The sequence below is a fragment of the Schistocerca serialis genome, chromosome 6 (assembly GCF_023864345.2).
Source record: "Schistocerca serialis cubense isolate TAMUIC-IGC-003099 chromosome 6, iqSchSeri2.2, whole genome shotgun sequence".
NCBI lineage: Eukaryota > Metazoa > Arthropoda > Insecta > Orthoptera > Acrididae > Schistocerca > Schistocerca serialis.
The window spans coordinates 743,743,355-743,757,773 of record NC_064643.1 but is presented as its reverse complement, the minus strand read 5'-3'; the positions used below and the strand labels follow the sequence as shown (position 1 = coordinate 743,757,773).

General features: G+C 37.8%; 1 protein-coding gene across 2 annotated transcripts in view; it reads right to left on the bottom strand.

Annotated features, from left to right (window-relative positions):
- LOC126484070 (PX domain-containing protein kinase-like protein) overlaps positions 1-11,773 on the bottom strand; it is a 132,905-nt gene extending 121,132 nt beyond the window's left edge. For both annotated transcript variants that reach the window (XM_050107438.1, XM_050107440.1), the window contains exons 1-2: positions 11,499-11,773; positions 4,170-4,358 (exon numbers count right to left, since the gene is read on the bottom strand). In XM_050107438.1, the coding sequence (XP_049963395.1) occupies positions 4,170-4,358; positions 11,499-11,600 (291 nt within the window). In that variant the 5' untranslated portion in view covers positions 11,601-11,773. The remainder of the gene's footprint in view (positions 1-4,169; positions 4,359-11,498) is intronic.
- Positions 11,774-14,419: the final 2,646 nt, after the last annotated feature.

Below are 14,419 nucleotides of genomic sequence, written 5' to 3'. Positions count from 1 at the left end.
GACTACAGGATTCTTTCACACAAGAAATGATTCAGCTTCACATATTCAATTATTAGCATCATAGATCTGGTTACAGTACATAAGCTTCATACGACATGGTTTAAAATCAAACTTTCTGAAAGCAGCAAATGATTGTTTCAACTGATTCTATAGACAAATGAATATAGCACTGAAACCTGATGGTCTTCCATAGCAAAATGGTAAAGTTACTGCCTGCAAAACTGAATGTAATGGGTTCGAATTGCGTTGAGTGATTATATTTTTGTTAATTTTTAAATATTTATGAAGATGACTGAGTATATTATTATTTCAATTAATTGGTTTCAATGCTTTTTTTTTGCTTTTAATCTCGTCGTATCACCATCATCATCGTACTGACTTTTTTATTTTCTCTTATTTTTCTTCCTGTCATTCTTTTTCTCATTTGGAATCTGCTTGTATCACTTATTACGTGTGAATGAGCTCCAACCAGGACTGCTCATCGGTCAGCACTGCGTAACTTTGCATAGCAAAAGCGAGATGTTACAGTTCGCTTTTTGCGCTGAAACTGAATTTTCTCTGTCTTGAGTTTGGTCATACAGGTCGACTTTGAGCAAAGTGAGTGTGATTAATAGTTCTGCCACAGGTTGCCAACTGTTGTTTTCTCAGATACATTGCTCGTCAAGAGGCTGTGGTTAGGTTAGGACAGACTGTAAATTCAGGGCTACAAAATGTTTTGTCTACTGCCGGTCAGTCACTTGCCATTTAAAATCAGCTGTGGACAGAGCATCTTGCATTCCCACCATACTGGATGGCAGCAGCTTCCACTGTTGCTCAGCATTATATGAATGGCATTTCAGCTATTACGAGGTGACCCGCTGTGTTTGCATGACACCTTCAATGAGTGATAACCAATGAGGTAACACTGTGTTACCCAGTGACAGACATCATCAATCAATTAATTTTAATTGGACTATAGTATATTGTGAGCTCCATAGCTGTTTAGGAAAACTTCAAAATCTGGCACTTTGTTATTAATTCTTCGGCAGTTCGTCACTAGCACGTGAATTTCGTTGGCTCTTATATTGATGTTTCGAAGTCCACTGCAGTTTTTGTTATCTAAAATACTCTTGTGTGTGTACCCCAATACAGTTGGCCACCTGGGTAGCAGACTCTGATGTGTGGTGCACACCTGACCCATGTAGGGAGACCAGCACTATGGTTCAGGTTCACGATGTGCCAGAGAACCTTTGAAGACTCTAGCTCAATCCTTCCACTCAATTCAGAACCAGAAGACCACCATCAGTTATGGGGACAAAGCTGCATATTTCAAGCTTCATTGAAACTCCATGTACAAGCCTGGTCCTTCCAACCTTCTCTATCAGTTGCTGGAGTGATCGAAATATGACCCAGGAGCCCAGGCAACAGTCATAGTTTGTTCCAGCATGCACCATTATTTGAAGCTGGTTGCACAATGTCCCCTAAAAGGCTAACGGAATAGCCTCTTAAACGTGTTGAATGAGACCCCCAGATATACACAGGCTGCACCTGGTGTCCCTTCCAAAACCTCTGCTGCCATTTTCATAAGGGGTACCATTGTTCGCCATATGCTCGAACTGCCATAGATTAACAGACTCCTACCCTGTTGTGTTTGCCTCCTTTTGATACAGAGCACAGCAAGTTTCCCAGTGGGTGAAGAAAGTTTCACTGGCAGTTTCTGTTCCAGTGAAAGACAGCACCTCAGACTTTTTGGTTATGGGGAGCAGTATATAACAACATGCATTCTCCCTCGTCCGTATCTACAGTGTACAGCGTGCCTAAATCTACCACTGACACGCCACTCACAGCTGAGTGTACGAATAGTGACTACCACACATTTCCTTTAAAGGGGAGAGGACCTGCAGGAGAGGATAGTTTTTGGGGTACCCTTGGTACCTCTAGTATATGCCTCTCAGGAGCTCTCCCAACACACACATTGGCAGCAGTTTCCAACTGCTTGAGAGTAGTCAGATCAATATCCAGCTGCTTATGAAGGTCAACTAACTCATCCTATGTTCCAGGGCAGCATTGTGGCTGGTGCAATATCTTACAGAACAGTACACAAATATCTTTAAAATAAAGCTTGCTGATTCTCTTTTAATTTATGAATGTGTTAAACTAAAGGTATTACTACTTCCCTTTAAAAAATAAAAAATAAAAATAAAAAATGTAAAACAAGATTTCTATTAAAACGAAAGAAAAACCTGTATAAAACTTACCGATTACTTGACGCTTTTTTTTGGTTTTAGTCACTAACAAATTCTAAAATAGTGTTATTTCATGATAAATACGTATAATACACACTCCTGATGACAATGAATACTAGATGTAACAAGATATGTTAGTTATAATGTGTGCTACAGAAGCTGACTACACAAGTGTTGATTTGCTACAAAACAGACTACACACAACACTCACAACTTACAGAAAAATAGATTTTCAACCACCAAAAAATTCTCAAAAATATACCAATTTTTCACATAACTGTACACTGAAATTAGAGAATAATTGTTTTTTTTTTAATGAGGATACTGTTGCAAAAAGTTTCTAAAAATCACAAATTAATTTTATAATTACAACATAGTATCAGTTTCTTGTGGCACTCACAAATGTTTGAAAATGTGTTATCACAATACTGACACAATCAATGAAGGATTATGCAAAAATGACATGAACAGCAAACTGTTAGAATCTAGAATTTTGAATCAGCCCAGCAATGTGTTACACATGGTTTCACACAAATGAAAATTCGGAAGTTGATTACATGTGTAAGTAAACATGCTGTACGTCCAAAGTACTGAATAATATTCTTCATTTGTGTGGCCATAGTGTCTTTAGTTGCCTTGTAATTTTCGAGGGTATTTTTGTTGTGTCGTTGCAACTACAAAAATGCTTGATTTTTTTCAACAGACGCGTTTTGCTTTTTTGAGGTAAAGCATCATCAGTCGTCTGTAATTAAGTTATTTGCTTTTAGATCAAAAAACAGCTCACTGTTCTTACCGAACTGTTTTTTGATATAAAAGCAAAACAATAAAGCGAAACCCCTCTGGTGGCGGGTGGGGAAATCGCGTATTTCTGTAGTTGCAATAACAGAACAAAAATAACCTTAAGAAATGAATAATATGTTTCATTGATTGTCTTCTGTTTGTTGTTTTTTCCCATAGGGCAGCCACAATAGGGAAAGCTATTGGGTTGTAATTTTCTGCACAGAATTCTCTCTCTCTGTTGCAGACAACCGAATCAGTACAATCATTATTAAGGCATTAATTTAATTTGTTTCATCAGACAAATGTGCACCCTGTTGCCACTTCCTCCAATCAAGGACTCTCACCCTGTGCACCACCCAGCCACAACAAAGCTCATTTGGTACGACGGTCATTGCCGAGAATCCTAGTGCTCCAAGATAACATACATCTACACTCGGGCAGTTGTGGGGAACTGGCAGTTCAGGCATCATCTGAACTATGATCCTCATGTTATGAGGATGCTCTACTGACAGTGTACACGACAAGCCCTCCATGCAGGATTGGCTAGAATGTTGGTTTCCAAAGTGCATATTTATGTCCATGCAAAGAAAGAGAAACCTAAAGGGTAGCAGGTTTGGCATTAAGGACTGTCAGAAAGGGACATGAAAGTAAGCAGAAGTGAGCATAGTTGAAAATGGGATGCTGTGATGGCTCAGGAGCCTTGGTAACCACAAAGACATTTACAACATAGTCATGAGTATGCTGAGGGGTCTTCAAGATAGAAAATCCTGTTACTTTTAACAGTAGTACTGAACATTTGCTCAATGTGACCACTGAAATTGATAATACCTTCTTAAGATTTATCAATTGATGACAGAGATACCTAAAGGCTATATTAACCTGAGCATCACATCAATGGTAAAAGCAAAAGCAAACCTTCTGTTTCACAAAAACATCAGAAACTCTGCAGCATATGTTAGGCTGAATTCCACTGAAACAAACAAAACTGTGTCCTTGATTAGAACAAACACTGATATCTACCTACGAAAGGGAAAGAGGTTGTTAGTTTCAAGTCCAAACCTAACAAACTTTGTGTGTGTGTGTGTGTGTGTGTGTGTGTGTGTGTGTGTGTAAATGTAGTTTGTACTAACAACTTCAGAATGAAGAGAAATTTATCTAAATTACCTGAAGACCAAGCTGCCGCTCAGCTACGAATTCTCGATCCATGTTTCCAATAAGTTTTTTAGGAGGTAGTGGTAGAGGGAGACTTGACTGCTGCAATGCATTGTGCAGCGATACAAAATCACTATACCTCCTACAGACATGCCACGATTTCTCTGGTATTGGTCCACGTTGCACACGTATAACATATTCCTGCAGCAGGATGATTCACATTATCAGAAACAAGTTACATGAATGAAGTATTCACAGAAAAATTCAATTAGGCCTAAATAAAAAATAATTCATACATGATGCCACAGTCAATTAAACAAAATCAATGCACTTTACCCTAATTTTCTGTACTAGTAATAGCATACTCATAATACCACACAACCAGAAGCTGATAATTTATAGCAGGTACTAAGAACTGATTTTTTGTTAGTAAAATGAAAAGTTTCTATGCCTGTATATACAGTCAACAAAACAAAACTGTTCACCCATTCTGACAAGCTCAGGTATCTTCAGCTGTGTAAAGCTTACACCAGTGGTAATGCACCATAAACTGGCAATGGCAGCAGCATCACACGCAATATGCTTTTAGCACCGTGTATGTTCCCTTCTTATTGTGACAATTTTACTTATAGACTTTTCTGATTTTCCATGACTGTGTATAATTCCCACATAACTGAAACAATGATATGTTTAAGCTTCGAATATACAAATAAGAGTGAACTTTTACAGTAATGTGGTAACCATGTAGCTATGTTTGAGGCTCTGGACTTCCTGCCTACTTCAGTGTTGGCGTTACACATGATGGCGGATAATGTTCTCCAGACAATTGCTAAAACCAACGCCTTCCATTGGAATGCCACAAGATATAGCGTGATACGTCACTCCAAATCACTCGCTTTCAGTCATCCTCTGTCCACCTTCATTGTGGCGCTTTGCGCTGACTATAAAAAAAATTGGCTTATGAAGAGATGCTCAACCGTTGTAGCCCTTTCTTTTTAACTCCCTACACACAGTCTTTATACTAGCTGGAGTGCTGATAGCACTTGGGAACTCATGAAAGGATTTTCAACAGAAAATGCTATATATGGTTTCACTGATCAAATATTAAATGCATTGAATAACCGATCATCATCCATTGGGATATTTTGTGATTTCTCAAAGGCTTTTGATTGTGTGAATCATGAAATTCTTCTAGATAAGGTTAAGTATTGTGATACGAGTGGGACAGTGCAAAAATGGTTTAATACATACTTAACCAGAAGAATGCAGAAAACTGAAATTAACAGTTTGGATAGTCAGCAAAAACGAACAAGAGTCCTCTAACTGGAGGGGTGTTTAATATCTAGAATGGTGTCCCACAGGGTTCAGTCTTGGGTCCCTTATTGTTCCTAATATGTATTAACTACTTGCCACTCTATATTTATGAAGATGCAAAGCTAGTTCTTTTTGCTGATGATACAAGTATAGTAATCACACCTAACAAGCAAAACTCAGCTGAGGAAATTGCAAATAACGCCTTTCAGAAAATTATTAAGGGGCGCTCTGCAAATGAACTCTCACTAAATTTTCAGAGAACACAGTTTATACAATTCTGTAGAGTAAATGGCATAACACCATTGATAAATATAGACTAAGGCAGAATGCTCAAAATTTCTGGGTGTGTGCATTGATGAGAAATTGAACTGGAAGAAACACATTGATGATCTGCTGAAGCGGTTAGGTTCAGCTACTCATGCTTTTTTTTTTTTTTTTTTTTTTTTTTTGCTAAGACTATTAGTTCTGTTGGAGGTAAAATGAATGAAGGTGTTCAAGTCGTTATAGAGAACAATGTGATGATACACTGTGGCGGCACCATCTTGGATTTTTGCTGTGCAACACATATGGTGGAGAAGAGCGACATTCACTTTGGTGGCAGCAACAGGTAGTGTAATATCCACATCTACACGTGGTTCTTCTGTACGGGAAGGTTCGTTGGGCAGTATCAAAGAGCTTTCTGAGTTCTTTATTTTCTTTTCCTTCTCTCCCTCTTTTTTCTTCACAGGATTTTAAATCTTGAAGGGCTTACCCAAGTAAGACGACGATCAGACCATTATATGGTTAGATACTTTTACGCCTTTCTTCCACAGCCTATTCTTTGCACATGGGCCAGTTAAAATACAGGACAGTAACATCCTAGGCGAGGGTCACCACCTCTCCTACATGCTGGAGAACAAGGGATGGTCTCCAGATGGGGTCAACGGAGGCATCTGATCCCACCTGTCAGCTTTGACCCGTGATGTTGTGTGACGTCATGGAGTTTAGTTTGTGAGTGTATTGTGTTTGTAGATGTCGTCTTGTTGCACTTGGTGATGTCCTCTGGTGGTGTGTATATGGTCCGCGTGTTATGTGGTGTATTGGGTTCATTTGGGTGTCGGTGCTTGAGTGTGCATTTATTGGTCGTGACTGTTATAGAAGAACTGAAATTAGTTTCAGTGAATTGAAAATAAAGTTTCCATTGTGTTTATGTTATTGCAGGGTCCTCTGATGTTATTGGTTTGCTGTTTGTCACGCGGTAAGTCGCTTAATTCAATTTGTGGCTTCTTTTGTTAGGTACGGATATGACTTCTTAGTTTAATAGTGTGCAACTGCGGGCTGAAATGGGGGATGACATGTTGACCATCATTAAGTTTCTGCAACTTTTTGGGCTTGTGACAGAGATAGTGAAATATGACATATACAAGCGAAATATGCGAGTTGGGGGTTAGTGTGTAGTTTCGGAACTTTTTTATAGTAAGTAGTCTTTTTTTTTTTTTTTTTTTTGGGTCTACTGTTCGCTTGTTATGATGTTTGGTGGGGTTTTTGTGTGTTGTTTGATCGGTGTTATTTACTGCATGTGTTGGTGGTTGATGGTTTGGTATCGGCACTTGTGGTTTATTTATGTATCTTAGGGGAAGTACTCCATTTCAAATTTTTTTTTTGTTATAGTCAGTTGTATTTGAGCTGTATAGGTTATGGGAATTGACCAATTCCAATTTGTCATCGCAGCTATGTGTGTTTTGGTATCATGAGCTGTTGGTGACCTATATAAGTCAAGGGAACTGCTCGATTCCAATGTGTCGTCGTAGCTATGTGTTTTGGTACCGTGAGCTGCTGTTGACCTATACAGGTCAAGGGAAGTGTCCGATTACAATTTTTGTTGTTTTAGGTGTTGGTTTTGTGGTATCGATTGTTGCGATGTGATTATAATTTTTGAAGTAGGCCTAGTTGGTTTTTATTTTGTGGTATAGACAATTGTGGTTGAGCTATGTAGTGAAGGAAAGTGACCGATTCCTGTCGATATTGTAAGTGTAGCGGAATTTGGGAATTTTGTGGTGTTTTTATGTCATCGTTTTGTGTGGTCTGAGATCGGGGTGTGTGTCTGTATGTGTTTATATTTAGTTTGTCCCCACCCAAAAATCCCCAATTTTACGCGCTGGTCCCGTCAGTTTGATTATATTTTTGGAGAGAGATGTGTTTGTTGGTTTTATACGTATTGTCGTGTTTATGTAACGACATTCTAGGCACCATATCGGAGACGTTGAGAATGGTCGTTTCCGCCAAATTGGTGACACCATGGGTCAAAACAGAAGGGTGTAATCTGACGCTTCTGTAAGACCTCCAGGTGCATCACCACTGGTACAATATGGATATGTACAAGGGAAGTTTTAATTATTTAGACAATTGTTCATGTCTTTGAACAGAGAAAGTGCTGGGTGCAATTTTTGAAAAATTTATTCATATCCATAGGATGAAGTTACAAATTTTTTTTTCAGACGTCAAAGTATGGCAAGTGATTGCCTTATACTCCTGAATGTTCTTTTATTTTTTTTTAAATTAGGCTAGACTTGCAAGCAGGGAATGCCATGGTCCAAGAAGTTTGTGTAAAATGAAAGTTGTCCACAAGGGCAATATCTGTGAAGAGTTCTGCTACAGGCAGGATATGAAGAACAGTGGAATGATAGCTGACCAAAATGGGAACATTGAATGCACCCTACAGGTGTTCAGAAGTAAGGCTCAACACTATATCTACATCCCAAAACTTCTTTTTCCAACAGGGTGCCAATATGAAGGAACCTGGGTCAACTCTTGTTTTCTGTTAGCCCTTTGTGTGCACTGTACAGAATGAACAATACCATGACATTTCAGATTTTGCCTGAATTCTTTGTAAGACTGGAGGATTAAATCTGTTGTGAAATATAATGCCCTGAGTCACATTAAGGCTTTTGTGTTGGGTAACAGTGACAGGGATATCTCTCAGCTTGGTACAGGCTGAGGCTACGTGAGATTGTGATTCAGTCACTGCTTAAATTAATACGGATCCATTCTGCATGTTTTCCAGTGTGGCTACTTTGCCAAACATTCTTGTTGATTCTCTCCACAAAAAATGTAAAAACATATGTTTTGTTGTTGTGAAGAAATCATCATTTAATGCAAATCCAACAATGGATAAATTGTTTGATGCCCTTTTCCCTAGCCTGACCACTGTCCAAAGGTGTGGCTATCGAGGGTACGGTCGAGGGGTTATGTTTCCACATTAAATTTTCTTCATTCACTCACTGATGCAACTGATACAGTTGGCCAAGATCTGGTGTAAGTTTTATTCCTTTCATTTGTGGGATGTCCCTTATGAAGCCAGCTACTCTGGTTGAGGGTTCTACCCATGCACAGCAAAGTCCATCTGGCTTGATTGGCATTGCTGAGGGTCTCCTCTCCTCTCTCTCTCATTAATGCTCCTGCTGACTTAAGATATTAAAGCACTCATCTTCAGCTGAGTGTAGTTTTCCCATTCACAATTAAAATTGGTCCTTCCAGTCTTTATGTAACTTGTGGCAGATTATATTTAATTGTAATAAACAAAACTGTCAGTTTTTCTGTATGAATGACTCTCTACTTACGTAATCTCATTTATAACCCGACAAGGTGATTAACAAATCCAAATTTTACTCCCTTAGAAATAAAGGAAAGCACCATTGCACTCAGTATTTAACTACACTGAAAAAATATTACGACACTACTGTGACAACCAGGGAGCCCTGTAATGAAACCACATTTTTTTTTTTTAATGATGACAGCACCTAAGATCCTAACTTCACTGACATATCTGCATAATTATCTAGAATCGAGTAAACTGAACTTTTCAATACTGGGTCTGTTCACCAATTAATATGACAACGATGTAGCACGTGATATCATGTGTATACAAACAGAAAGAGAATACGGCACAACATATCTTTTGCATTTATGTTAGTTTTTGAAATGCAGGAAATTGTGAAAGACTGATCTGTAGAGTATCACAAAATTTTGATTAGTATGGTTGGTGACAGTTCTACAAGTTGACAAAGCAAAAAAATAAGAATATGAAATCTTGGAAACGATTACACACTGATTGGTAGTATAACTCAACATCTAGGTGAGGTCAACTTAGCTCTTTGATTGGGAACTGGCAAAGTGGTATCAAGCGCTTCAGTTAATCTTCTATGGGCCATTACATGGAAACTTGTTTAATCTGCTTATTTCAATTTTCATATAGTCTAGGAGAACTGTATCAAATAAAAAGTAGCATCTTGTCAGCAACACTGCAAGCTCAGATCTTAAATATTGATACACTATTGGTGTGATGCCTTTTAAGTTATTATATGTATTATCTTATTTCAATCAAAAGTTTTTAAATTCTCGGCAATTCAATACAACTAGCACATTTGTATTCTTCACTGGAGTCAAACACTATCATAATTAAGATGGCCAAAAGAAATTTAAAATCTGAATGATTATTTTTCCTTAGTTCTGTAATCCCGTAACAAGATAGTTACTATTCACATAAACACAAGTACTTAAAAATAAAATACAAAAACATAACTCAATAAAATACTTTGGTAAAGTACTCAGAGCCTGTACGGGAGAGGCACTATTAAATTTTAACTCCAGTTGCAATCAGCAATATTTCAGTCCAGCTGTTGATGTAAGTTTTGTCAGTACAAGGACTATCAACAAGTTTTCGTTTTAACCAGCTACTTCCATTTTCAAAGTAGTCCTACTAAATTACTTTAAAATATACTTCCATAAAAGTTGTCTTGCAATCATTCCATGTATAGACAATCACAGATGCAAGAAATATTCAAGATCTTTAATTGTGCTTTAATCAACAATTTTGTCAATGTGTTTTCCCCGATCAAATTTCTGTAAGTCTACCAATAAAATTACGTAATATCACACCATCTTATCACTGTGCAACGACACTACTCTTGCAGTGAATCCTCCATGTACGTCTTTTTCATTGTGTGCTGATTATAGTACAAGTTACATAAGATGTAACTTTTTTAATATATCAGTACAAGGGAACTCCTCATAGTGAAAAGAACCTGAACTGTATTTCATGATTTCAGACCTTACACATCAATTTTTAGTATTTGGATAATATAAAATGTTGACTTGTTTGTCCTACTTTCAACCACTAATGTTTCATGGGAGTTATTTCTTTAAAACATTGGGCATACTAAAAACAGTCTCACGGCATGTTTGCTCCCTTATTAAGTTCATTGTGAACAATCAATTACAGTTTGAAAGCAACATTCATAAACGAAATAGTAGAAAAGAGGAAATGTTTGACATTATCCATCACTCAGCTGTAGAGTGACACAAAAACAACGAATGCATTCAGCCACACAAATATTTGACCACCTACCCAGTGATGTAAAGAATTTAATAGGTAATACAATTAACTTCAAATAAAAATTGAACTTGTATCTGCTTAACAACTACTCCATAGTACAACTCGTGTATGTGGTGTGTGTGTGATTAACTCTTGATTACTAAACCCTCGTAAAATTTACGATTGCAGTTGGTACCATCTCACAGTCCCTGCCAATCTGGGATTGTCAGTACAGGGCGTAAAACAGGATATCTTGCGCATATTTTGTATGTGGGATGCCATGGGAAATCTCCTAATTGTAACTGACTATGAATAAAATACGTAGTAGTAAAATTTACGATGGTTTAGTAACAATATAATGTTTGCTCCTCTAGTGTTCTGCGATTAAGGAGGGTAGAGTCTGAACACTGTAAATAACAAATTACTGCACCTATGCAGAAAAACTTAAGAAACCATATACATGGTCAACATGTAGCTCATATTTTTCACCGATGAAGACTTCTGTGATCGTAGAACTTAAGTTTTTCGCATCACAGCAAGGGATTCGGAACATGCAAATAAATCATTACCCCAATTTTGTTGCCATTAACCGGAAAGTCGTAAAATAACATACGAATACATGGCTGGCTCAGTGCTAGGAACTGTCATTTCAGTTCACTCTGACAGTTACCTACCGTGTGCCCTTGTATGTTTTGATAATTTTCAATTGCGCATGTCAACGTTTCCGTATCGTCTAGACAAATTTTCCTTTGGCTCTTCTTCTCGAACATCGCCATTTGTCGCTACAAAACATTAGCCGCCACATCTGTACAATCTGCGGCTTTCCAAAACTCCCAACACAAATTTTTCACGCCATCACCCCTAATAGCAACAAACAACCACTGCTACACATCAAGAATGTTTTAAGTTGTTATTAACCACTGACAACTGCGGTTAGGCAATGGACTAACATCTTTGAACAGTCGGATTACACGGGATAAAAGCGTCTCGCTAGAGACTGGCTGAGGTTTGTTGATTGACTAGATTGTCAATCCTTCAGTATAATGAAGCAGCCTCACACTATCAATAATATTGACAAAAATCGTCTTTTGGCTACACAAGGCTAAGATGCCGAACACCCAAAAGAAAGCGAGGAAATGGGCTCGAGAATGTTCGATGAAAAAAAAGGAGCGACTGGCAGTATATTAACTTAATGACAATCAGAACGATGCACCGGAAAGATTTGATATTTTTTTCCGATGAGTCCTCTACGTACCAATACAGCCAGTTATTAATGTTGAAATGAAATAAAACAGAGAAGCAAGATGCTTTAATGAGAGAGGAAAACGCAGTCAACCAGAGATTGGGCGTAAGGCTAATGCCACACTAGGCAATTTTCTCGTCTCTATAATAATCGCGGCAGGAACAGTTGCCTATGGTGCCACACTTCGAACGATTATAATCGTGGCGGATGAAGTCGCTCCGACGATACTGGATGCCACACTAGCAGCAAAAATCGGTGGCTTCTGCAGTTGTGTTGCAACCAGCCACGAGAGGCACCATGCATGATGACCTGTCATTCAAAACTGAAATATTTAGCTGCAGTAGCATTACACGCAGTTCAACGTCGCAGAAGGCGTAACAGCCAACGAAAATGGTGGATTCATCAAATTATTATGAATCGTCCAAGTGAAGGAAAGTTAGACAAAAAATTTAGGAGTTATCCTGAGAAATTCTTTGATCATTATCGCATGTCTGTAGCATCTTTCTACTTACTGCTCTCGAATATAGAAACTAACTTACAAAAGGATACCAAGTTAAGTGACAATATTGGTGCGGAAGAAAAACTTGTAGTAATATTGAGGTACGTATTTTAATTAAATAGAGTAAGTAATTTATGGACATGAACATACACTTCACATAACATTAACTAGGTTACAATGAAAGAGTTTACATTACAAGTTCGTGTCAGCCGCCTAATCACTTGTAATAATCTTCAAATGACAAGATCGAGTCTTCGTCTGGCAGTCCAGTAAGCGGTGAAAAATAAGTGATTGGACTCTCATGTGTAGGGCTCTGTGCGCTTGTTGATGTCGACGTACCTGACGGCGCAGTATTTATGAAGGAGTCAGTTGTAGTGCTGCTCTCTATAGTCTTTCGACTGTAGGATTTTATTAATTGTAATGTTTTCATTTGAAAGTCTAGTTTATCATCAGTAGTAATTTCTTTAAGTAATGCAAAAGAGATGTCAAAAACAAATCATCAGGATCTTTTTGCGGTACAGCACAAGTTGAACAATGTGTCAAAACTCTTACCAACTCTCTTCCAAATGGATCCTGAAGTTTCCTTTTATTTGTTTTAGCAGTGGAAGGCTTAGCAGCAGTGTTAGGTGGCGATGTACTGTCTTCATGATGCTTTTCCGCTTCACCATACTCAAGAGTAGAGACATCAATCATATTCGCTGAGGTCGTGAAATTAAAAGAAATTTTTTTGGAAAAACCCACATGTCACTTTGTACAGTCAAATGTGTGTGAGATGATAAGCAAATAGTAAGTCGGTACTGAGTAGGTAATTAACTATCAATCCAATGTAAATACATCTAAATGTTATGAAATTATAGAAGAAAATTTTTACTTACTGCCTCAATTCCATGGCTTCTAGCAGGAAAGACATCTGTCTATAGTAGACATATGATTTTTGTAGTCGTTGTGCTGCCAGTCTTTTTATTTTATTTTTTTTAATTCCTCCAGGCTGCGACTGTATGCATCACGCATTTTTACCGCCGCTTTTGTACTTCTTTTCCTGTAGGAACATTAAAAACCATTATTCTTACTCCTGCTCATTGAAATTAATTAATTTCCACCAACCTGTATTGTGTTTTAGACCCTACTTATTTATAACAGATATCTTGGAATGGGAAGCTCCATGCTCCATTAAGTCTCTGCAACATGAGTTTTTACTAGGATGCTCAACTGTTGCATTTATAATTGAAGATACGTGCAGAAAAAATTAGAACAGCTTACAACCAAAGTACATGTCAATGCCAACGAAAAAGGACGTTGAAGAAATATCTCTGAATTGTGAGAAAACTACAAATTTTCCTCACAACATAGGTGCTATTGACGGTAAGCAAGTGTGGTCGGTGAAGCCCTCGAATAGTGGAAGTGAATTTTTTTTTGTCTTAAACAGCTTGATTCCATAGTGCTTATGGCATTTGTGGATAATGACTATTGCTTCAGGATACGTTGATATAGAACACGATGATGATCCAAAGATTTTATATGGAATAACTTCGGAAGAGCACTTTATAATCTAAGGTTACCTTTTCCAGACGCCAAACGTTTGACTGATGAACCAAACAATGAAGATGTGCCTTTCTTATTTATAGGCGGCGAAGGTTTTGCTCTTGATAAACACTTGATGCAGCCTTTTGCAAGAAAATCACACACATCTCGAGGAGAGTGTTTAATTATAGGCTGATTAGAGCAAGGCATGTAGTAGAATGTTCGTTTGGCATCCTTGCTAACAATTTGCGAATTTTCCACAGGGACATAGACGTTAATATTAACTTGGCTGAAAGTTTTATAAAAACCTGTTGCATGCTGCATAACTTTGT